Raw genomic sequence first — 24,474 nt, forward strand, 5'->3', positions numbered from 1 at the left:
TATTTAAGTTTATTGTCTCTTGGGAGTGATTTTAATTACCATTGGGTCACTTCAATTGATTGAATTTTTTTGATGATTTAAAAAAAAATGACACTGCATTGCAGTCATTAAATACATTACAAATAACCGAGGATGTAAAAACAATAAAACCTGAAGGCTCATTTCCATTGCGGTCCTCTAGTAAAACACTTGACACATCGCAAAACTTTAAACTAAAAGTCCACTGTATTATTTTTAAACGATGACAGTATATTGTAACAACAAAACAACCAAGAAAGACAAAAAATGACCCCCCAAAAATACACATAATGACCTAAGAAGGACATCAAATGACTATAAAGACACACAAAATGGCCAAAAGGAGAGGACAAAAGGACAAAAACGGACTAAAAATGACACAAAATATCCAAGAAAACACACAAATTGACTATATAGAAACACAAAACAACCAAAACAGACACAAAATGACTTCAAAGAAACAGAAAACCACAAAAAAAATGTGTGGTTTTGTGGTGGTTTTGAAAATCACATAACTCCTAGTAATACTTTATAATTAATTTATTCATTTTCCATAACCGCTTGTCCTCGTAAGGGTCGCGGGGAGGCTAGAGCCAATCCCAGCTGTCATTGGGCGGAAGGCGATACTTTATAATAACAGAGATAAGATTAGGGCCCTTTACAGGTTTAAGTAGCAGCCATAAATGACTCAAAGAATCCAACAGATAAATAAATAACATAAAAACATCCCCTCTTACTGAAAAGGAAACTGTGTCTGTGGACCAAGCCCAAACTTATTCCAGGTATATCCTTCTTCCCTCCATCAACATGCATGCACTTTTCAGATAAATGATTGTTTGTTGTTGTGTAAATGTTTGATTCAAAGCCTTGTAACCTCGAGCTGTAAACCTCAACAGAGCACATAGTGGAGAGTCCCTGTGTTTGTTTGAAACACCTTGGGTGTGTCAGTTGATCACAATCTCACAGTACCTTTACCGCTACTGAACACGAATCAATAGTTGTGGTTAAAAGGATTCCAGTTTGTCTGTTTTTCTTCCTCATTCCTTGTACACCTGTTTATCATCTACTGGAAACAATGATCCAGAAGTATGAGGTGTTCCTGTCAGTTAATCATATGTTTGACAGGATGAATTGTGTTGTCTTGTGCATAGAAAGGGTGCAATATTTCTGACAGTACACAAATAGAAGGTAAACCTATAGGCCTGCCTAGAAGAGGAATGTAATGACATTTTCTGTACTTAAGCATGAATGTGAGGTACTTTTTAACTTGAGTATTTTGTTTTCATGTTACTTTAACCTGTTACTCCACTACATTTCAGAGGGAAATATTGTACTTTTTACTCCACTACATTTATCTGACAGCTTTAGTTGCTTTACATATTAAGATTTTTGCATTTAAAAAAATAATTTATCAAATTTAGTTGTAACATTTATTTTTAGTTCATAGTTCATAAAATATTATTTTTGTTTTAACTTAAATTACCAAACAGTTTATACAAGCACAGATGCAGTAATTAATCAATCCGTCGATTAACATCAAATTAATTGCCAACTATCTGATAAACATGTAAGTCTTTTGTTTTTTCTATTTCTTTTAATTATAAGTTTCGTTTTTTTCTATCTTTTATTTTTTTTATCATTCTGAGGTTTGGATTGTTTTTTTCTATTTTTAATTTATTTGAGTTTTGCTTTATGAAGATTTTTCTGCATTAGGTACTTTTACTTTTGGCACTTTAATTACTTTTTCCTAATTATACTTACTCACTTTTACTTAAGTACCATTTTTAATTCAAGACTTTTACTTGTAACAGAGTATTTTCACAAAGTGGTATTAGTGCTTTTACTGAGGCAAAAGACCTCATTACTTCCTCTAACACTGGCTGTGCCACATACAAAGTATTTATTGAGTTGATTGTTTTCTTTACTGTAAGTAGAATCAAGTTGAGGCTGGCAAAAAGGAAAACTCGATATGAATTTAATTCTGTCAGAGAGGTATTTGACTTAATCAAACCTACACCCTGATTTCATAACATAAAGTTGATGAAAGTATTGACACTCCTCGAGCTTGAACAGTAATTATCACCTTCAGGGTGCAATACAAAGGGAATGCAAGAATGGATTCACACGCTATGTAGTCTGAAAAAGGAGTAAAAGGAAGTAAATAATTAACAATAACCGTATCTGAACTTTTAGATTTGTACCTCCAAACAAAAATCTAACTTCCTCAAGTATTTTCATTAACTCTAGAAAAATGGCTCTTTGGTTACAGGTGAAGTGCAACCTGTTTTTGCAAATACATCTAAATTAGAAGCATGACTACATGGTGTTATAATACCATGAACGCAACATAATGACAGCCAGTCATACGAGGTAAGAAGGGAAACTTATGATTGTATGATTGAACTTATCATGGTATGATTGTTGGCTATGTGACAGAGCAAACACTCAGCTGAAACTGCCCGCAGAGGATTTGATTAAAGAAAGGGTTTGTGTTGACATTGAATAGGTCAGTGGGTTATTTATTGAGTAAATTATCCCTAAAATACCACACTTGAATACTTAAATCAGTATTTGTCTGTTTTGTTTACACCTTTCATATTTCCGTAGCCGTGTGAACTGTGTGCCGATTGTATTCTAAGTTGTGACATTTTTGGACTTCTCTTATTACAGGCTCATATCCTACAAAACAAACACTATTAAACTTCAGGTATAACAGCCTTATTTTAGTTAGGTGATAACATGCTATACCTTTGCATATACACAAGGCTTTATTATCAGCCAGTAAAAGCAGACAAGTTAAAGCTTAAGGCTTAAAAATATTTTGACTGGTTTGTGATAGTTTATCAAAAAACTGGAAATATGCAAAGTACAACAAGAACTGACATTAAGATGGGTCCTGGTTCATTACCTGATTTTTTAGGACAGACTGTTGGTAAATATATATATATATATATATTTTAGTGCAGCATGCACTAACAGCAGTAGTGGCAAATGTTGAACCAGTCAGATTATTTACTTAACACTTTGAAAAGCACTCCACTACAGGTAAATGGCCTACATTCACAATTGTACAGGAACATTTAATGAAGGGTGTAGATTTTGTTTCTAATTTCCAGCGTCCTGTGACTCTTTATGCATCCGTATTTTTCCTTTTCCGCCATTTATGGTAGAAATGTCTCTAATTTTTTCCTCCACATATTTTAATTTTTTTATTGGGGTGGACAAATCCACATGTACAGCTGCACAAAACAGCTATATTGTACATATATGTGTTGTAGTACTTTTTAAAAGTATCTCTGTCATATTCATATTGTAATTTTTCTATTAAATAATGCCTTATTTTTCATTCTTTTTTTAATGCCTTTATGTTTAATGTATGCACCAAAAAGCCATAGAAAAATCCTTGTAAGTAGCAATAAATCTACTTGGCAATAAATCATTCTGTGATTCTGACTCTTCCATGAGAACAAAAATGCACACAACACATAGGCTTTATAGGCATCATATGTCGTAACAACATCAACTAAAAGGCTGTCAGATAAAAGCATTTGGATGAAAAGTACAATATTTCCAAATACAGTGTTTTGGTGAAGTATAAAGTATAATAAAATTAAATGACTCAAGCAGAGTCAAGTGCTTTAATGTTTACTCAACAGAGCTTGAGTAAAAATGCCCACCACAGGCTGATGGCATTACCCATCACATATTTTATCTACTGCATGAGAATTACCTCTGTTTAAATTTAACACTATGTATGTAGATATTCAATGAGTCAATGTGCACTAATTTGGTATTAAACTGCAGTGGTGAAATGTAACTAAGTACATTTACTAAAGTTCTGTACTTAAGTACGAATTTTAAGTACTAGTACTTTACTTGAGTCTACACTTTCCATGCCACTTTCTACTTCTACTCCACTACATTGCAGTACATTTCTAGCGGTACTACGCTGCTGACACTTGGTGGTAAGGGTGCGTCATTACACTTTGAAATGAAACTTTACACTCGATTATCTATATGCATTAATATCATATCAGTGATTTACTCTTATTTATCAGAAATTCAAATCATTTTATTTCACCATACTCGTACAACATTATCACTGCGCCATCGAAGTTTTATACATAAACGTCATTAACGGGTCAACTTCCCCTTTAAGAGATCAGCGCCCAATCGCGGCGCGTAAACTGAACTTTGTTGTTGTCAGCAACTACCAGCTAATGTAGTTGTAGGCTAGCGTTAGCCCGCCGGAGAGCCAACAGTCTACTATCGTTTGTCTCACTCACCGTAATAAAGAAGCACAGTTCACTTACATTTCGGTGTTTACGGTCGAAATAATCTCTCTCACCGACCGTTAGTCTCCAGTATCGGGAAATATGACTTCTGCACCGGTGAGTGAACGTTAGCTTCTCTGAGCTGAAGTTCGTTTCTGGTTTGTAGCTTTAAAACCACTACTTGCATGAAAACTTGAAATTGTAGCAACGGAGTTATTTTTACATTACATGGGAACTTTCTCGTAAACGTTATTTACCCTAGCCCCATGTGTGGCAATTTCCATCATAAATTAGGGTAACTGTACACCTGTTGTATGTGGCCGGGGTAAAATGTCTCAGTACCTCAAGTATTGTTTTATCTGTGAGGTGGGATATGTTTATTGTCCAAATAGATCACAAAACAATAGAAGTGAATCATGTCACAAACCAAAAAGTTTTAAGAAAAATACAAGGAGAATATAAAGAAGATAGATAGACTTTATTGGTCCCCAAAATCTTTCATTGCAGCAGCGTTGCACAGGATCAGTAAAAACACAGTGATACACCTCAGACAAGAAGAGAAACATTTCTCTGTAGAAAAATAAACCTTGGCATATTCGACAAGAAAAAGATACTTGTATCTATAAAATGTGTAAAATAAAGAATATACTATATTACACTTTAAATATAATCACATATACAAGTAAATACTAGAAAATATTAAAACATACTATGCATAAAATGCTACATACCAAGCGTACCAAGAAAGAAAGAAAGTGAAAGATGTAAGATCTTTTATAGATCCATGTCACAAATATGTTCATGTATTTAATGAAATGTATTCCAGAGTACATTAAAGTCTGTGCAGGTCAAATCTGAGCTACAGCACAACTCTATCAACTAAAACATTAGAAATACCCTATATGACACAAAAATAGTCCATACTGTGTGTTTTTCAGACATTGTTGTGTTACATAGAGTTGAAGTGAGTTGCTATTCTGTCTGCCATACTTTTACTTTAAGCTATACCTTTACACGTGAGTATTAAACGTAGCATGTAGTCATAAAATTCACATAGGCCAGAACAATTTAATCTGGTAAATTGTGCCACTGAGAAAGATTTTTTTTTTTAAATATATATAATTTCTTGTATGCTGTTTGGCTTTTCACATTTTGGTTTGAGTTTCAGACTTGGTACATTATTTGCATCTTGTTAGTATAGTTTCTGCCTTCTCAGCAGACACACGTATAACATAATTTATGTTGTAGCATGAATTCAAATTATGAGCACATGCAAAGTGCTAATGAAAAGTCCATATGTGACTATGGAGGCCAGAGTCATATATGGACTTCTTTTGGTCATAGACAATGTCAGTGGACATTGAGGCACTTCCAATCCCTGGACAGTCATAAAATAGATTGAAAACATCTCAAACACAAAACTTTGATTAGTAAAACAGCAGTTTATTGATTTAAAAGTGGAAGGCAGAAAATGATGTATACAAACTTTTGAAGAGAAGTCATCTTTAAGTCTCAAGGAGAGCTGCACTTGTGAGGTCCATCTATTCACATAGTTTAAAATCCTGGTGTCCCTGTGAATGATGCTTGTAGAGGTTGTTGAATATGTTCAGCAGCTTGAATCAACTCATTTCCAAGTTCAGCACCGTTATTGTTTTATCATGTTTCTCCTCCTCAAGAATTTAACTCATCCATATTCATCCTTTATTATGTGTTGAGGAATATGAAGGTAAAACTACACCCTCGTTGGGTGTCAAGCAAGAGGTTGGCTTATGTATGTCAGTCAAGGTCAGTTTTACAAACAAACAAAAAATACAAAATGTAACTGAAAATAAAATGGCAAGTAAAAATATGAGGAATGTAATGTATTGTAGGTATCTCTTTTCTTTTGATCGAAACAATTGGAATATTACAGTTTACATACATTTAGTAACTTTTTTGGTAAACTTGTAGGACTAAAATAAATAGATGTTAAATATATTTTTACTTTCTCCATCCACAAAGTAATATCCACGAATTAATCTGAATCTAGTTTAATCCTTTGACACCAAAGCAAATTTGTTTGATTTCTCTCAAAAACATAGGGAGGGGGACGAACAGCTTAACATAATTGCCCCACTCAAATTGCGTGATATTAGAAAATAGTTATAAGAAAATTATCTAAAAAGATTTGCCCAAAACAGAGTAAAAAAACAAACAAAATATGAAAATGACCTCAAGAAAGTGGATGAGAATTTTTTCTTCTTTCTGTGACATAACTTTAAATAAGAAAATTGAAAATACTGTTTTCTGATTTTTTTTAAAAAATATATTTTAAAAAATATATATCTATTATTGTCTTTTGTCACCATTTACTATTGTTTTGCAGGTTGTGCAGCACATCTAGCCAAGTTGTTCTTTATGTTTTTCCGTCTTTTTGAAAGAAATCCAGTGTTTAAATGCTACTGAAAGACCAAAACATTAATGTCCATTAGATTTTTACATACATTTTGAAATGGTGCGTTACAAAACAAAAAGTAACACATTTGACACTGAGCGACAACGGTCTGATAATGACATACCAACAAGAAACCAACTTCATTAAGACAATATTTCCTTTATTTACATATCTAAGGTCGGTGTGTAAAAATCACTAAAGTAGTTTAGAAAAGTAAAAAAAACTTTACTTAAGATATGTAAGCCCTCCACCGGCACGATATAAAATCCCTCAGACGTTTCTTAAGTTCTTTTTACTTCACTGTGTTAACTCTCGACGCCATATTTGTCAAAGTGCCTCAGGATGATACCGAGCTCCAGCTCCACGGTCCCCATTGCTTCGGTGTGCAGTCTGTATCTGTCCGCCCCGCTGTATATGAGGTCCGGGCTGCGGAGCTGAGGACCTCCGCCGACAAACATTTGCGTTAGCTGCTCCTGCCAGGAGCCTAGCGGCCTCCAGGTCACACAGCTTATCCGGTGGTGTCCGGGGCTCGACGGGACGTGGCAGTACCCGTACCCGTACAACTGGCAGCGGCCGAAAGAGTCCTGGTGCCACACCTGGAGGTGAAGCTTCGGCCAGCCTTGGAGTCCTTTGGTCGTGTAGTGCAGATCAATCGGGTGGCTCCAATACGCCATGTCTCCTATCTGGGGGATATCCACCTGGGTCTGACCCTCCTTCAGCCCCGACAAAAGACGCCATGCTCCTCCTGTGTGAACTCCCCATTTGCAAAATAGGCTGTTTTGTGGGAAACCACTCGCCCCGATGATTTGGCCTATTATGTGCAGCTCTGCCATGATAGAAATGTCCCTTTACACAAAAACATGCGGCACCGAAAGTCCTCTCCGCCCTTCTCCGAGTGTAACGGCTAGTTTGACGGCTAGCAGTGATTAGCAACAACCGCTCCCGTCTCCTTGGTAACTCTGCTGGTGCTACAGAGGTTTGAAACCCTGAGTAATGTTTTTCAGGCAACACTTCCTGTCATGGTGCGTGCATGTCATAATTCTTTTACGAGTGTATATATATATATATATATATATATATATATATATATATTACGGCACCATATACCATGTGCCAATTATGGGTAGCACAAATTTAAAAATAAATGTTGCCTGACAGTCTAAGCAGAGGGCACAAGTTTTTGGAAAGTCGCCGCGTCTGACGTGTTTTCTTGTTTTCTTTTCTGTGGATGGGAGACAGAATAAGACAGAACAACATGTTCATTCATTATTATCAACCAGTGATGCCAAATACATTCAGCTTCACTGCTGCCCCCAAAACGGCTGTTAATTTGTTGATTTGTCACTTATTTTTAACTTTGAACAAGTAACAATGTGAAACAGCGCCACCTCACGGCCGTAGTGCGTTTGAACTCAAGCCATTATGTTTTGAGTAAGAAAAAGCACTTCATCAGTGGTTCTCATCCTTATACTCTTGAAACCTGAGCAAACTGGCTTGATTTCTTTCAAAAATATGTGTGGTGATGGGCCCAACATTTGCAAGAAACTGTGAAAAAGTTACAAGAAAATTACCTGAAAATATATTTTTTCAAAAGAATAGAAAATGAAAAAACAAAGACAGACAAAATATGACTTAAAGTGCTAATATGCACACACACACACACACACACACACACACAAACAAAACACCTGTATGTATGTGTATATGTGTGTGTGTGTGTGTGTGTGTGTGTGTGTGTGTATGTATGTATGTATAACACCTTTGATTTATTATACTTTGACGAGGGTGAGGAATTTATCAAATTTCAATTCCATTATCCATTCTGATTCTCTGTACAATTCTCATTATTTCACACCACTTTTCTATATGGAAGTAGGCCTAGACATGTTTTCAGCATCAATACAAGAGTTTTTAGAACACAGTAGATGAAATGAGAAAATGTTTATACTGCATTCATTTTCATTTAAGTTTTCTTAGTCAAAGAAACAATCTGCTAAGCATTCCTGCGTGGCATTAATTGTATTTTAATAGGATAATTACCCTTGGTAAGGACATGCTGCTTGGTTGGAAAGCAGTGGCATGCAGAGGGTCAAATACATATGATATATATGGATCAGACAGTTTGTAACTGGTTCTCAACTGGAACCAGTTCTCGATATCTGGGACATGTCAAAGTATCTCTGTAAAAAGGGCTGGTGTTTAATTGATCACACACTTTGCTCCATTGTCATAATACTTTTGGCTACACAATATTTTTTAAATATTTATTTATTTGTGTGTGTGTGTGTGTGTGTGTGTTGTTCGTGTTTTTACACATGCTGCTGCCTGTCTTGGCCAGATCTCCTGTTCAAAAAGAGATTCTTAACAGAGGTTTATCTTGCTTTACTTGCCTACAAGTTGAGTACAGTTAACTCTTAACTCATAGCACAGTCATTAGTGTAAAGCTACATATGACAATTATGGAGTTATTTTATCTTGCTGCTGTCAAACATATCACACACCCACACAGTCTTAATGAAGGAGAATTTTAGTTGCTTTTTTTGTCATGACTATTAAATGTTATTGAGAAGTACTTTAAATTTTGAAACAAGTTTTCACGGGCTTTAATATGTGGCTGCTGCCATCTGTATCTGTTCCTCTTTTAGTCTGATCCAACTCTGGAGAGACACTTCAAGGGTCACAGGGAGACTGTGACGAGTGTGGACTTGAGCTGCAACATGAAACAGATTGGTAACTGTTTCTTAATTTTATTCTGTATCTTTGTGTTTTTCTGTCTGTTTCCAGATATTTTGATGCACCTGTTTGCTGTTTTATTTTATTTTTTGTATAGTATGTTTTCTGCAGCAACATTCTCTTAAATTTCTCATATTTTCTCTTAATTTTCTGGTAAGAGAAAATATAAGAGAAGTCAGCTTTGGATGCACCAAATGATTTTAAGTATCCAAAGTGCTCTATGATAGGTAACCCCCTCTAAACACTGTAAGAGCAGGTTCTGTGCCAAGTGCAAAGACTCTGGCACAAGACTGAAGAGATGACACCAAAAAGGTTGTAAGAAGAAGAAATTCTGCAGTAGTGACACTGACATCAGCTTACCGTTAAATAAACTTAAAGAAAGTAAATGTGATTTTAGGTAAATGTATTGAAGTATTAAAAGTAAGAGTACATATGCAAAAATGTTCATATGAATTTATCAAATCAAAATAAATTACAGGAAAAGCAGCAAGTCCCCACACAGTATGTATGTGAAGCTGGAACCAAAATGTTTTTGCATGAAAAATTACTTGCCCGATTGTAAAAATAGTTGTCAGATTATTTTCTCATTAATAAATTGTTGTAGCTGCACTTGTGGATCTTCATATGGTTTATGCACAAAAATCTTATTTGAAAAATACAGAAATAACTCAAAGTACTAGAGTAAATGTACTTAGTTACATTCCAGCACTGGTCGGCAGAGGGACACACAGTAAGTGAAATTACAATAATTGGGATCAATGCACCTGTATAGTAGTATTTCTTTGCCTTGAAATTAAATAATTTGAACATTATTATTACTCCAAAACTTTGATTAAATTATCTTTATTTAATCAAAGTTAATCAAGAAATCTTTTATTCATGGCTTTTTAAAAGGTTTTCAAATGTATAGCATATCTGTCCTTGCAGTGGACAACAATCTGTAGTGAGCAAAAATAAGAGAAAATTTGTTCATATATAGTTTCTTGCATGAGGCCTGTTGTGTTCAGATCACACACACCTGTATCCCCTCCTCTCCCAGCCACAGGCTCCATGGACTCTTCTGTGATGATCTGGAATATGAAACCTCAGATGCGAGCGTATCGTTTTGATGGACACAAAGATGCTGTCATTTCTGTTCAGTTTTCTCCCTCCGGCCACTTGGTGGCCTCAGCCTCCCGAGACAAGACTGTACGTCTTTGGGTTCCCAGCATGTGAGTTTTGAAGTTTTTTGACCTTTTGTTTTTTGTGTATCTCTTATTATTCTTGTATTGCACCAGAAGTCTACCACAGAGGACAATGATGCTGACTCATAAAAACAACAAAACTAGACAGTTGTACTGAATCTCATGCTTCTGCCAACACAAAAGAAGACACACATTTCTGAACACCCACTGGTTTTTGATAGTTTGTTTTAAACTTTGTCTTGGTGTTTGTGTGTGTACAGGAAAGCTGAGTCAACAGCTTTCAGGGCTCATACTGGCACCGTGCGCAGCGTTAACTTTTCTGGTGACGGACAGACTCTGGTCACAGCCTCTGATGATAAGACCATCAAAGTGTGGACCGTCCACAGGCAAAAGTTTCTCTTCTCTCTCAACCAGCACATCAACTGGGTCCGCTGTGCCAAGTACGATGCGCACACACACACACACACACACACACACACACACACACACACACACACACACACATACAGTGTTTGCAATTGGGTGCTGCAGATATTTTAACTTATTTGTTTGCTTGTTGTATTTACACATAGATAGATCTGATCAATTTCTGAATTGTTTTACAACTTAAATGAATACATGTCTTTTGTGAAATTGAAGCTGAAGACAAAGATAATGGACAGTTTTTGATCTAGAATTTTCAATTCATCTCTTTCAGGTTTTCTCCAGATGATCGTTTGATTGTGTCGTCCAGTGACGATAAGACTATAAAGCTGTGGGACAAGAATAGCAGAGAGTGTATTCATACTTTCTATGAACATGCTGGGTGAGTTCTTCAGACCAGTAAAATGATGCATGGGAAAAATGTGGATAAGAATGTAGTGTTGTCACAATACTGGAATTTCTGACTTTGTCACAGTACTTTGAAAAATATTGATATTCGATATCATTTTGACACAACAGCAGACACTGAGGGCATACAATTTATTATTTAAAAACAGATAAATATAACAGGGCTACAACATGACAACAACAACTTCTCTTTTCTTAGTTCGTAGCAGAGAGCAGCGGAATAACTGAAGCAAACATTAAAAATAAGAAAGCACAAGATCTCTAAATGAGCATTTAAACCGTTGCAGACATTTAGAATTTATATGTAGTGATAAATCAGTTTTTGACATCACTGATGTGTTGGGGGTGACATAATTGCAGTTATCCATATCTTTTTGTCAGTGTTCTTCTGGTGTTTTGTAGATGGTAAGATGTTAAGAGCATTAGTTACCATTTGTAATTAATTTTTTATTAATTTTATTATTTTTTAGAAAAATAGCCATTTCCACAGATGTTGGAGTAACAAGTGAAAAAGGTGACAGCCCTCATTACCATGTCTTTTGTCCAAATCTACTGAACTGAACGCCTACTCATTCATTACAAACATCTCTAAAGGCATCAGCTGAAAGCCTCATTTGTTAAGTGTTTTTCAATTGTGTAAAACATATATATGAGCAAAAAATATTCTCTGGTTGGTGTTTCCAAATAACATTTTAGATCAAAGGTTTTGTGTTAGTTTAATTAACCTGCTGGAATAATGAATTTCCAGTACTGTAAAAGCTTGAACAAACTCTTTATTAATTGCTATGTTTTCTTTCTCCCAAGTTATGCAAACTATGTGGACTTCCATCCCAGTGGAACATGCATTGCTGCAGCCAGTACTGACAACTCTGTCAAGGTGTGGGACATCAGATCTCAGAAGATGCTACAGCACTACCAAGGTAAAAAAAAACCTTATGTAAGGATGGCAAGCCTTTTTGACATTTAATCGCTACGCTATATATATATTGCAGATATCTGTAATTCAACTCTTTCTTTTGAAAAAGAACATTTTAGATATTCAGAATGACATTCTTTACTGGACAAATGACATCATTTTTGCCGTTCATGTGTATTGCGCTTTAAATTTCAGATATCTATGTTGTTTTAGATATCAGCATTAGAGTTCTTACCAGAAAAAAACACTCATTTCAGATATCTACAATCCAGTTGTTACTAGTCATAGTTTTCATTTTAGATATCTCAAATGGGACTTTAAGTAGTGATAATGTATTTTTAGAAATTTGAGATTGAAGGCCCAATACGCATGAATGGCACAAATAATGTAATTTGCCATTGGAAGAATGTAACTATAGATATCAGATATGTTTTTTTTTTTTACTAGAATTGAATTATGGATATCTGAAATGCATATCCAGTCCATTTATAAGATATAAAGATATTTTAAATTTAGTTTTGACTGGTGCAATCAAAGTTGTAGATATATTTAAATACAATTTCTACTAGTAAGAATATTATTGTGGGTTTGTGTCATTACCATTTAGACTGATGAGAATACCGTTTTGACAAGGAGAAATGCTTTCATGGCTATCTAAAACGTAATAACAGATAGGAGTGTAGGTCTATTAAATGTTAAAACAGCTTGCCATATACGTAAAGTATTTAGGTTATAATGATGTTATTTGAAGATGATGGCCAATTGCCACAGCAAACCTGCAATTTGACTTCAATTACTGCATGTTTGTGGCTTTAATGCAAAGTTGTTATTTGTATTGATAAATTACAACTATATTAACTCTAAAGACAAACATTTATTGAAGCATTCACTACATTTTGTGCTGCAAAGACAATCAGTTTAGCCGCTCTTGATGCCTTAGAGATATTATTTTCAAAGATTTTTTATACTTAAACAACAAAGGTAAGTTTTACAGGATTTTATAGTATACCGAATCCCTAACATAGTAAAATCACTTGCAAAACCAAAGCCTAGTGTTTGTGTTTGGGAGAATACTGTCCTGGTCTTAGAACAATCAGTCTTGTCTCCCACTAGACTCTGCAACACAGCGAAAGTAAAGCCTCACCTTTAAACAGAGTTAAAAATACAGCAAACTACTGAAATAACACCAAGATAAAGTCAAGCTTTAAAAGCTCACGATTCAAGTGGTAATCAAGATTCCTTGCATATTCAATAAGCCAAATGCTGATGCCTTTTGTCAGTCTGCCTCTCAGTCTGATTGTTCTAATCAGCTCCCCTAAATGGATTTGAGTTGTGAGATCTAATAGTGGATAATCACATCTGTCTGAGGAGATGGGGCATGAAGATAAAAGCTTTTCCTCTCCTCTCGTTTCTCCTTCTTTCCACAATGTTTCACTTTAGGAACTGTAGGTATTCACCAATTGTGCCACTCTTAAGTGTGAAATTGTGGTTAAAATGTGGTGTGTTTATTGTTGGATATCCATGAGAATAATTGGTAATTGGTATCTTTAGTTGTCTTTTCTCTTTTAGTCATTTTGTTTGCAGTTTGGTTTTTAATTTCACTGGTTTTGATTAAATTGGGGCTCATTATCCCGTGTGAGCCTGAGCCATATTCGAATAACACGTTCCCCCTAATCTCAGTGTAGTGAGATGCAGCTTTTCAGCATCTTTTTGCAGCTCGAGGTATCATTACATCTTATATATGTCGTAGCATCTTGCAGCCAGCAGAGGGACCGTGTCGCTCGTCAAATGTTTTGCTGTCCTCTTACTCTTCTCAGTCAAGAACCCAGTCACCACATAGTGGACTGATTTCAGGTCTGGGGAAGTTTTGATTAGTTGCTATAGGCTACTATACTTGGCGTAATAATATGTGCTAATGTAAACCTGATGTTAAGCCATTCTCAAGTTACACAGCAACTGAGGCGTTGTGATGTACAGCAGCAGTGTACTTCAGTGGGTTCCAGGCAACCACGTGAGCCGGCATCTGACCTGCTGAAGTGTCCTTGAGCAAGATAATGAACTCTGATATGCCCCTTATCTGCTGGTACAAAACAGAAATTGTTCTCACAAATCAAATTTTTGAGAGGAAAGGCAAAAGAAAATTACTCTGAGAGTATCAATAATGTTTTTGGTTTTTTTTTTCAGGATTAACCAGCAATGTAAAGTTTGTAAGGTCTCAAAAGTTAGATATCTCAAATTGTGTCAAAGTCATTGTTATTATTAAAATGATTTTAATCATAATGTAAATCATAATGTTATTTAACAGATGGAAAAGTTGAACATGTAATGCTGCAAAATTCAGTTAAGTCTGATAAACAAATATGTGTGTTTTAATTTTGGTCTTTAAAGCTACAGTTGGTAATTTTTATTTAAATATTTTTTTAGTAGAAAGTGTCACTATATTATCATAACGGAATGAGAAAAAAATACTCCTATGCCCACTCTTTTGCCTTGTAATGGGCAGCTGTGGCTAGTCAGTGGGCCAACCACTGATCGGAAGATCACAGGTTTGATGCCTGACTCCTCCAGTCCTCAAATCAATGTAGTCTTGGGCAGCACTGAACCCCAAATTGCTCTTGATGGCTATGACATCAGTGTGAGTGTGTTCAGTCAAAGACATGTAGTGTGAAGGCTATTTACTATTTGGGAACAGTCGATCCAAAATAAAACACTGGCCACTAGCCAGACCAACTTTCTCATTTTGCAGCTAAACAGTATACTAGAATACGTTTCTGATAACATTTGGGTTGAGAAATAGGCAATCGGCAATAGAATCTTGATTCATATTTGATCAGCGCCGCTGAATTTGGCAGTTTGAATGCAGTTCTCAAGCAGTGATTGACATGATTCACTGTTGTGTTAGAGACTCCTCAACTCTGAATGGTTGTTTTCTGTGAGCCACTGCAGATTCTAGCAAATACCATTAGAAGCAGTAAAAAAACAGAAGGAGCATGATTTTTTTTCACAGATTACCATGTACTTCTTTCAGAATAAAGTGAGTTTCAGAACAATAGTTACCAACTGTAGCTTTTATTGCGCAAGGATGCACTTCAGTTTGAACTTTACGAACAAGATGTCTGTTCTAGTCCTGTCATAAAATGTGTTTGTGTGTGTGTGTGTGTGTGTGTGTGTGCGTGTGTTTGTGTGTGTGTTTGTGTGTGTGTGTGTGTGTGTGTGTGTGTGTGTGTGTGTGTGTGTGTGTGTGTGTGTGTGTGTGTGTGTGTGTGTGTGTTTTCCAGTTCACAGTGGTGTGGTGAACAGCTTGTCTTTCCACCCGGCTGGTAATTTCCTCATCACTGCGTCCAGTGATTCCACAATGAAGATTTTGGACCTTGTAGAGGGCAAGCTACTGTATACACTGCACGGACACCAGGTAGACACACACACACACACACACACACACACACACACACACACACACACACACACACACGTGTGCGTGTATGACACATGGATACCATTTTTATATCCTAGAGGCCTAACTATACAGAAGACCCATCCATGATCATGATAGGTCATGTCTGTAGTCTGCTGTGCTTAGTGTGTGTGTGTGTGTGTGTGTGTGTGTGTGTGTGTGTGTGTGTGTGTGTGTGTGCGCGTGTGCGTGTGTGTGTGAGTGAGAGGTTTGGTGTGGACAGTTACGTGTGAGTGTGTTTGACATCTCCTTTGTGCATGTTTGAATCTGTGAAGTGTGTGAGTGTGTGTGCGTATGATGCCTTTTTTTGTATGTGGTGTATTTTAGTACTTGCCAGGCGAGCGGGCAGCCCACTCATGATGACTCATCTCAGGGTTGTTGGAAGGAAACAGAACTGTGTTTCAGCCTCCGTTTCTCTGGATCCTCTCCTCCTCTTCTTCTCTTCCTCCTCCTCTCTGTTTCCGTCCCATCCTTTTATACGAAACTAAACACTCCTCTCCTGTGCATTTTAGGGATGTTTTAGCGTTTTGCTGCCATCATTATCATATTAATTTCCCCCCTCATCCTTCTCTATTAGTTCACCTCTCATGTACTCACATTTTGGCTGGCCAGACCAGTCGGCCGGACGGCTCACTGACTGTATCTGTTTGTTTGAACAGCTGATGGACTGGTTTGCTGGCTATAGTGGAAATCGGTGGCTTGCCAGTACCACATGTGGTCCATCTGTTTATCTATCCTTCCGTATATGTTGCCTATCTCTCATTTCTGTCTTTTTTTGTCTTTCTTTTGTCGTGCCTCTCTTCAACTGCTTGCCAAGACTCTTCTCTTTGTCGAGATGAAAAAGCACTTTTTCCCCTTCTAGCTTCACACCTCCAAATTTGTCATCTCCTGCACTCTGTCTCCGTTTCTGTTGTTGTTCTTTTTGGCTCAGTGGTGACTTTGCCAATCTGTTGGTGCTGGGACACTCCGGGTGTTAATTGTCTCTCCAGTTGCATAGCTTGAAAATGGGAGAGACCCCCATCTGTTCGGTGTGTGTGTAGGTTTGTACGTGTTTATGTGTCTGCTTGGTTGTGTATGTGTGCACAGTCATGTGCATGTACTGTATATGAAAACACATGAGGGCTCTGAGGGAGTGTTTTTTCTGTTGGATCTGACAAATGTGTTGTTTATGTTGCCTCAGGGGTTCCTTACCTGGCTGGAAGGAATCAGCGTAACTTAGGTTAATTTGTCTCTCTGCTCTGCTGTCTGACATCTGATTTCACAGTGTGATGCCAAACTTTAAATGAAGAAAGTTCTTAACTTTGTATATAAGTACACTATGACTTTTAAAGACCTCATTTAGGAGATTAGATGCAAGTGTTTTTACATAGTTACAATGTACTCCTGATTGAAACTGTTTATAAGGTGGTACATAATGTCAGATGAGATAATGTCAGGTGAGATTTGATTTTAGAAGTTAAAAAGTAGATACGACAAAGACAAGAAACTGGCACTGACAGCCTTCAAGGCCTTCTATTGAATGTCTAGTGTGTAAGATTTAGGGGCATCTATGGTATGTAATATCTGTAACCGTTTTATTAGTTCATAATCACCTAGTTGTTGATTTACAATATACATAGGAATGGGTCCTTTTCCATGGAGTGTGCTATTTTGTTCTACATTAGTCCAGAACGGACAAATCCAACACTGGCTCTAAATAGGGCCCTTTGCATTTTGGCGTCGACCACCATAGTTCTCCTACATGATTGGGACATGGGAGAAGTTTCCCTTCTGCAACCTCACTGCTAGAAGACACTCAGTCCCACACACTAGACCATTAAAGGTACCCTGAGGAATTTTTTAGTGATACAGGTGTTAAAGAGCACTGTTTTTAAGAGTAGTGTCCTGTTTTATTTGTATCACTTGCATGTACACAGGCCTGCACGGTTCATATGGATGAAGTGACACATGGTTTCATGCTATTCCACCAATGCCAGTTTTGGTAGTATGGTTAGAAATGCAGCAATAAGCCTACAAATGCAAGGATGAAGACGACCTTTCAAAAAGTAATTTCTGAAAATGTTTTTCAACAGATTTATCTGGCCTTTTAAGGTATACTATGCAGGATTGTCCAAAAAAAACCCAATGTATAGGCTCATACAAAATATATCCTTCTTAGTTATGAACTATTAGTGTGCGGTAGTTTTTTTTTTTCATGAAGCCAAGAGTTTTACTGTAAACATCCTAACATATATGATCAGAATGTATTGAGTGCAATATATGTGTTATATACTGTATGTATTTACAGTAGTATAATAGGGAGTATTTTGATGTCCTGAGACCAGATGCATAGTGATGCACTTATCCCATTTTGTCCCCAGTATCAATTCAGAGACATTCAGCTATTTGCCTTTTTATGTTCTTTAATTGTAACTGGAGACATTCATACTCATAGTATTTTTATTTACGCCCATGGAAATTTGAATTATTATTTTAAAAACAATACAAGGCCACATCATTACAGTTTTACATCAGCACAGACTAAAAAAAGTATTTCAATGATATAGAAATATAACGTATTTCTACGTGCTCTTAAATGTGTATTTTAAAGAACTAACAGTGTACAAAACATAACCAGTACAAACATGTTATCATTTTTGTTAATCGTTTGCAACCCCTGTTCATTTATCAGTACATAAAATTTGCCAGCTAGGTTCATTGCCCTGTCAGACTCTCTCTCTCTCTCTCTGTGTGTGTGTGCGTGTGTGTGTGTGTGTGTGTGTGTGTGTGTGTGTGTGTGTGTGTGTGTGTGTGTGTGTGTGTGTGTGTGTGTGTGTGTGTGTGTGTGTGCGCGTGCGTGTGCGTGCGTGCGTGCGTGCGTGTGTGTGTGTGTACGTGTGTGTCTGGCCATGGCAAGTGCCAGCCTGGCAGCAGGCATTAGTCAGAGCAGAGACAGAACATGCTGTCTGTCAGGCCGTCGCGTTGCCATAGTGACACTGTCTGCTTCTCTCAGGTGCTTCTGGGAAACCATTCCTCACCCAAACCAGCCTGTCTGGGTGCCAGCCGCGGGACACACAGCTCCTTTTTTTCCTCCCAGCAGCCTCCCCGTCCATTTCTTTCCCCTTCTTTTATTTCTTCTCTCCCTCATGCGCTCTTTGAACACAGTCAGAGGGCTTGGGCTGTAATCGTTGACCCCATTTTGTATTGTGAGGTGGAGCAAAGAAAAAAAGAACAAGAGACAGCATGATTTCTGAGGTTTTCAAGCTGGATAATGTCTGCGCTCCAGGTCCATACACACACACACACAAAACATGCCAAACTGACATCTGCAGGTGATCCTTTTTGGCTTTGACCATGTGTGACCTCACCTCACCTGAGTCTCAGCTTTCTGTTATTGATTGCTCTGCCACAGCCCCATACGCCCACTCCTTCCTCCACACACATAAACACACACAAACACATGCAGGAGCCTCTGTTCTGGGCATATTTTTGTTTCTTCAAAGAAAAAGAGTTTCTTCAACATTATGAGCTACAGACACAAAAACACTTCATCCTCTCCAGCACTCCAGTCTCAACCTCACATGTTATGACATTAGAAGTGAGTGTGTATTTTTGTGTTTTGTGAAATTATATAGCGTTTACTTCCCCTGACATTTAAGATTACCATATACACTTTTACTACAGCTTTATTGCTTGGCAAAATAGAAACATTTTAAAATCATTTGTATTTTCAAAGGCACTATAAGTAGCATTTGAAGATAAATGAATGGACTGAATGCAACACAGAGCACATAGTGACTCCCAAAAAAACATTTATGGCTGTTAACAGTTGCAGTTTTATACATGGATATCATGGTCAGGTTAAAATATATACATTTTTTTACTTGATTTAAGATATGTACATAAGGTAAATACATGACATTAATGAAAGTATTTTATATTACCATACATACTTAAGTTAAAATTATTCAGCATTGACTTCTGGTTACACATGGGATGCAAACAACAGTCTACTGGGTCAAAATCCTGTGTTTGTTTGACTCATCTATCCACTCCGACCTCCTCTCTACACAGACGCTTTGTATTACGTTACCTAAATTCTTCCTCTGCTCTCATCATAATTGCTATGGCACCCACTGGTTGCAGTAAACGTAAATGTGGGTCGTAATAAGCTGCTCCTACAAATTTTATGGGGTCTTTTATGGGGATGGATAGTCTTGTTGTATCACCTCCATTCTCCATTGTTCTGTTTCTTTTTCCCCCCTACTGCAGGGTCCAGTGACCTGCGTGGCCTTCTCCAGGACAGGAGAGTACTTTGCCTCTGGAGGTTCTGACGAACAGGTGATCCTAAAAAAAAATCAACCAGTTATAAGCTATTGATTAGCCATATTATGTGCCTTACTGGCACCACTGATAGTGATACTGAAGAGCACTGTATATTATGAAACAACATTCATAAAAATAAATTAAGAACTAAGAGCAGTTATTCATATTCACCTCACAGGTAATGGTGTGGAAGAGCAACTTTGACTATGCTGAAGGCAGCGAACGTGTCAGGCTGCAGCATAAAACTACTTCCAGCTTGCAGACTCTACCAGCCAGCTCCACGGCTCACCCCTCCTTTAACTCGCATCCATCTGCACACCGCAGCCAGGTAAGTTCAGACAGCTGGAGACAACCACAGCAAACTGACAGCAAATCTTCTTTGATGTCCCGTTTAGATCCAGCTTTTCATCCTAGACACGGACACACAGCACATATCCTTTCCTTTTGCCAACACACCAAACCCTTACAGGCGTACACTGAAAAGGCCCTTAGTATAAATAAGTACCTGTACACTGTTTAGATTTCATCCATAAATCTCTACAATGTCTCAGATTTTTGGCAAGCCCAATGTTAATTCTTAACCGATGTAGAAAGAAGTTTGGCCTGACTTAATGTCAAGCAGCAGTGTTAAGTAGATTTTAGAATTATTTATTTATTTATTGTTTGTGTCATTTTCTGCTTTATTGGATACTTTGGCAGTAAAGATACACAGGCTGGACCTGAATATTTGAGTATTCGGATATTTGTTGCTTGGGTAAGCATTCGGTTTTAAAATTGTTGTCAGGATATAAGTTTATTGTTGCTACTATTATTATTACTATTGATTTTTTGTTTATTTAAGAAATGACAATGGAGACACTATGAATACATATAAATCTCACAATAATAACTAGTAATATTAAATCTGTTTGAGCTGGTATTTTGTTCCTGCTCTGCTGTTTCACAGCAATTTGTCAGACGTTGTCTTAGATTCAAAACCTTTTATTGCTGTTATTTATGACAGTCTATAATTTATTCATTAGTGAAAAAAATGTCACAAGCTGTTATTATCCAACAAAAAAAAAACGTCTGGATTACAAATAAGCATTAAACAAACCAATCCTGTAGGAAAATGTTTGTTTATTAACAAGTAACAATATAAACAAATATAATGTAAAATGATTATCTTAGAACATCCCCTTATCAAGAACTCAGCTCATCTTTGACTTTCAAGATATTTAATAAATTGTCCTCAAATTTCAAGATACTTGTTATGCCTTTAAACCACTGAGCCACCAGGATGTCCCATTTTTCAATTAACTTTGCTATATAAATATGTTGATTTAAAAAGGTTGATTTTATCTGTTGATTTTATCTGGAATTTCCTGATTTCAAGCCTAATAATTACCATAACTATAGCAATTCCAACACCTTTGGGTGCCAGAGGCTACAGTACATGTTGAGGTTATCAAACACAGAGTGAGGATTTCGATATTCTTAGATCTTTATCAGTCGTGCGGCTAAAATATACATTTTTTCCCGAGGGGTTGCTCAAAGAAAACTCTAATGAAGACTTCAAAATGATGTAAAAGAGGGGTCATCTTTTAGTCTGGCCAACAGGGAATATTTACACAGAAATATACACACATAGATACATCTAAAAACTAATTGAAACAAGTGTGGACACTCATTTGCATATATTTGCGGCAACTTGCTCAAAAAAAACAAAAAGTAAAGAAACACGTGCACAGATGCCCTTCAGTATTTCATGCTGCCACTGCGGCTGGCTTATTTCCTCCCTGCACATCCTTTGAAGTCTGCAGTGTGGCCCAAAGCTACATTCATATCTCACATGCAGGGCAAGAAATACCTAGTTATTCGTACATCAACACTTCAATATGCAGGATGTTTTTTTTCATCTGTCTGACCACATGAAATTAATTAAATATTAATCTGTGCTCAGTTTATGCAGTGTTGGAAGAAGTATTCTGATCCTTTACTTCAGCAAAAGTACTAATACCACCCTGTAAAAATGCTTTGTTACAGGTAAAAGTCCTGCACAAATGTTACTTAAGTAAAAGAAAGTTATAATTATCAGGAAAAGGATTAAAAGTTAAAAGATTAAAAGTACCCAATGCAGAAAAATCTTTAAAAACCAGAAAAAAATCCATCCAAAATACTCAAAATAATAATAAAAAGAAGAGATTTTAAAAAACCCTCAAAATTATAAAAAAAAAACTCATAAAAAACTCATAATGATAAAAAAAAATGGGAAAACACTCCAACATTAAAATGCATTAAAAAAATAGCAGATTAATTTTCTGTGAATCGACTGATAGACTAATCACCTAATTGTTGCAGCTGTACTTGTATAAGCTGTGTGTTAATTAAATTTATAACAAAACATCATATTTTATAAACGCTACTTAAGTTTTTCATGCAAAAGTCTTAATCTATGTCATAACTAAATCACTCAGATAAATGTCGTAAAGTAAAAAATATAGAAGGGAGTAAAATATTTCCGTCTAAAATGTGGTGGAATAAAAGTACAAAGTTGCATGAAAAGGAATTACTCAAGTAAAGTACAAGTACCTTAAATTCATACTCAAGTAAAGTACTTGAGTAAATCTACTTACATTCAAACACTGAGCTTATTAAAAAGTTATGAAGTATGACTGTGTTCAAACTCTTTGAATATTCCAAGACCACTGAAATAAGACAAACTGCCAAACTAAAAGGAAAACGGAAATGACAGAAATGTTATACCTTCAGGTACACTTTACAGGAAGTTACCCCGTTTGATCTGATATTTATTTTCTTGTCCCTTACAGTCTCTTTTGAGTGTCTTTTATAGTCTTTTGTTACTTACTAACACACTGATACTATAAGTCCTACTAACACTGCAGTACACGTGACACTGTACTCTCCTGATTCATACTGTCTTTATTTAATTTAATAACGAAGAGGCTTGGACAATATTATGAGTCAATAAATGCCAGAGTCAGTTATACTATAACAATATTCAGATGGAAGCCTTCCAGACGCTGAAGCTCATTTTGTGGCAGCATCGCCTCCATTTTCATGACAGTAATTTAATAAAACATAAGAAGGAGTCTCTACTTTCACTGATCCCGCCACACCCTTTCTGACTTCTGTGTAAATCTGTGCACTAAGAAAACCCAATTTCAAGCAGAAAGCTTGAGCACTTCAACCTTGTGTTCAGTTTTAAGTGTAGATTTACTTCAGGTATCTCCAGACTAAATGCACAGATAATTTGAGTGGAGTGATAAAAGTTAGTTGCTGTGAGAGTTCAGGCCAAAGAATAATCAATAAAGACAAACAATGGGAGTAAATAAATTAGTTATGAGACTTTCGGTTTTTGACCTGTTTTTGCTAAAACTGATCTTTTAAGTGCTCTGATTAGTGGTCGTATCTGGTAGTGACTCTAGGTTCATGGGACAGTTTCTAAGAGGTACAGATGGGTGACAAATTAAAGAAAAAACTTGAATAAATGAATGGCAAACATGACAAGTGAGAGGATTCGGTGGTACATGGTGTAGGGGGCATTTTTCTGGAATGGTTAGGGTCCACTTGTCCCCTTTGAGCAAGGGTGTCCAAACTTTTTTGAATGGGGGACCAAATTAGATAATGTGAAAATGCCTTGGGGCCACCTGCTTCTCGCATAAAAGGGGTTATTAAAAAAAACTAACAACCCACAAACAAACAAGACACATGCAACTGTTTCATCTTTTAGAGATGTAGTCAACCTTCCAACACTCCTAAATCAGAAGGCCTCACTGTCGTCACCTTTTTTCTTTGGCCATGTGTGCTACCTTGCAGGAAATATCTGCTGGTAGGTAACATTAGTTTGCTTGTTGCCATTTGTTTATGAAAACACATCAGCTTCACCTGCGTAGTTCCTATTTGCATGTTTACTAACTGCATAATAGTCCTGCCATGGTAAGGTGAATGGAACACATGCAAAGTAATCATGCTTAATATTGTGTGGCGAGCCAAAAATACTATATTGGCGAGCCAAAAATAGTATATTTTAAAAGTCAAAGGGCCATTTAAAATCAGACCATGAGCCATGATCTGCCCTAGGGCAATACTTTGGACATGCCTACCTTAGAGGAAAGGGTCCCTGCAAATCACTGAACACTAAATCTTACTAGTATTGTGCTTTTATCACCGCACATGTTGTAAGCTTGTTGTTAACTGGGCAGTCAACCCTCTGTTAATGTAGCATTGCGTTGGCTAGCTTGCTAATGTTAATGTCAAGATATTGTTGTCATAGGAAAAAAATCCCAATGCTAAGGCTCCCTGAAGCTGTTCTGGCAGCACAT

At 36.7% G+C, this 24,474-nt stretch overlaps 2 protein-coding genes across 2 annotated transcripts in view; one reads left to right on the top strand and one right to left on the bottom strand.

The window, feature by feature from the left end:
* The first annotated feature begins 4,216 nt into the window (after positions 1-4,216).
* poc1a (POC1 centriolar protein A) overlaps positions 4,217-24,474 on the top strand; it is a 53,581-nt gene continuing 33,323 nt past the window's right edge. Inside the window, exons 1-9 of the mRNA XM_042496727.2 lie at positions 4,217-4,409; positions 9,372-9,456; positions 10,499-10,670; positions 10,904-11,083; positions 11,341-11,448; positions 12,279-12,394; positions 15,669-15,802; positions 20,096-20,164; positions 20,328-20,477. Coding sequence (XP_042352661.2) covers positions 4,395-4,409; positions 9,372-9,456; positions 10,499-10,670; positions 10,904-11,083; positions 11,341-11,448; positions 12,279-12,394; positions 15,669-15,802; positions 20,096-20,164; positions 20,328-20,477 — 1,029 coding nt within the window. The 5' untranslated portion in view covers positions 4,217-4,394. The remainder of the gene's footprint in view (positions 4,410-9,371; positions 9,457-10,498; positions 10,671-10,903; positions 11,084-11,340; positions 11,449-12,278; positions 12,395-15,668; positions 15,803-20,095; positions 20,165-20,327; positions 20,478-24,474) is intronic.
* On the bottom strand, positions 5,715-7,697 carry b9d2 (B9 domain containing 2). Its single transcript, XM_042496738.2, has one exon. The coding sequence runs from the start codon at positions 7,557-7,559 to the stop codon at positions 7,032-7,034; it is 528 nt and encodes a 175-aa protein (XP_042352672.1). The 5' UTR covers positions 7,560-7,697; the 3' UTR covers positions 5,715-7,031.

Source organism: Plectropomus leopardus, chromosome 2, assembly GCF_026936395.1.
Source record: "Plectropomus leopardus strain MGB_pleo_1.0 chromosome 2, ASM2693639v1, whole genome shotgun sequence".
Lineage (NCBI taxonomy): Eukaryota > Metazoa > Chordata > Actinopteri > Perciformes > Serranidae > Plectropomus > Plectropomus leopardus.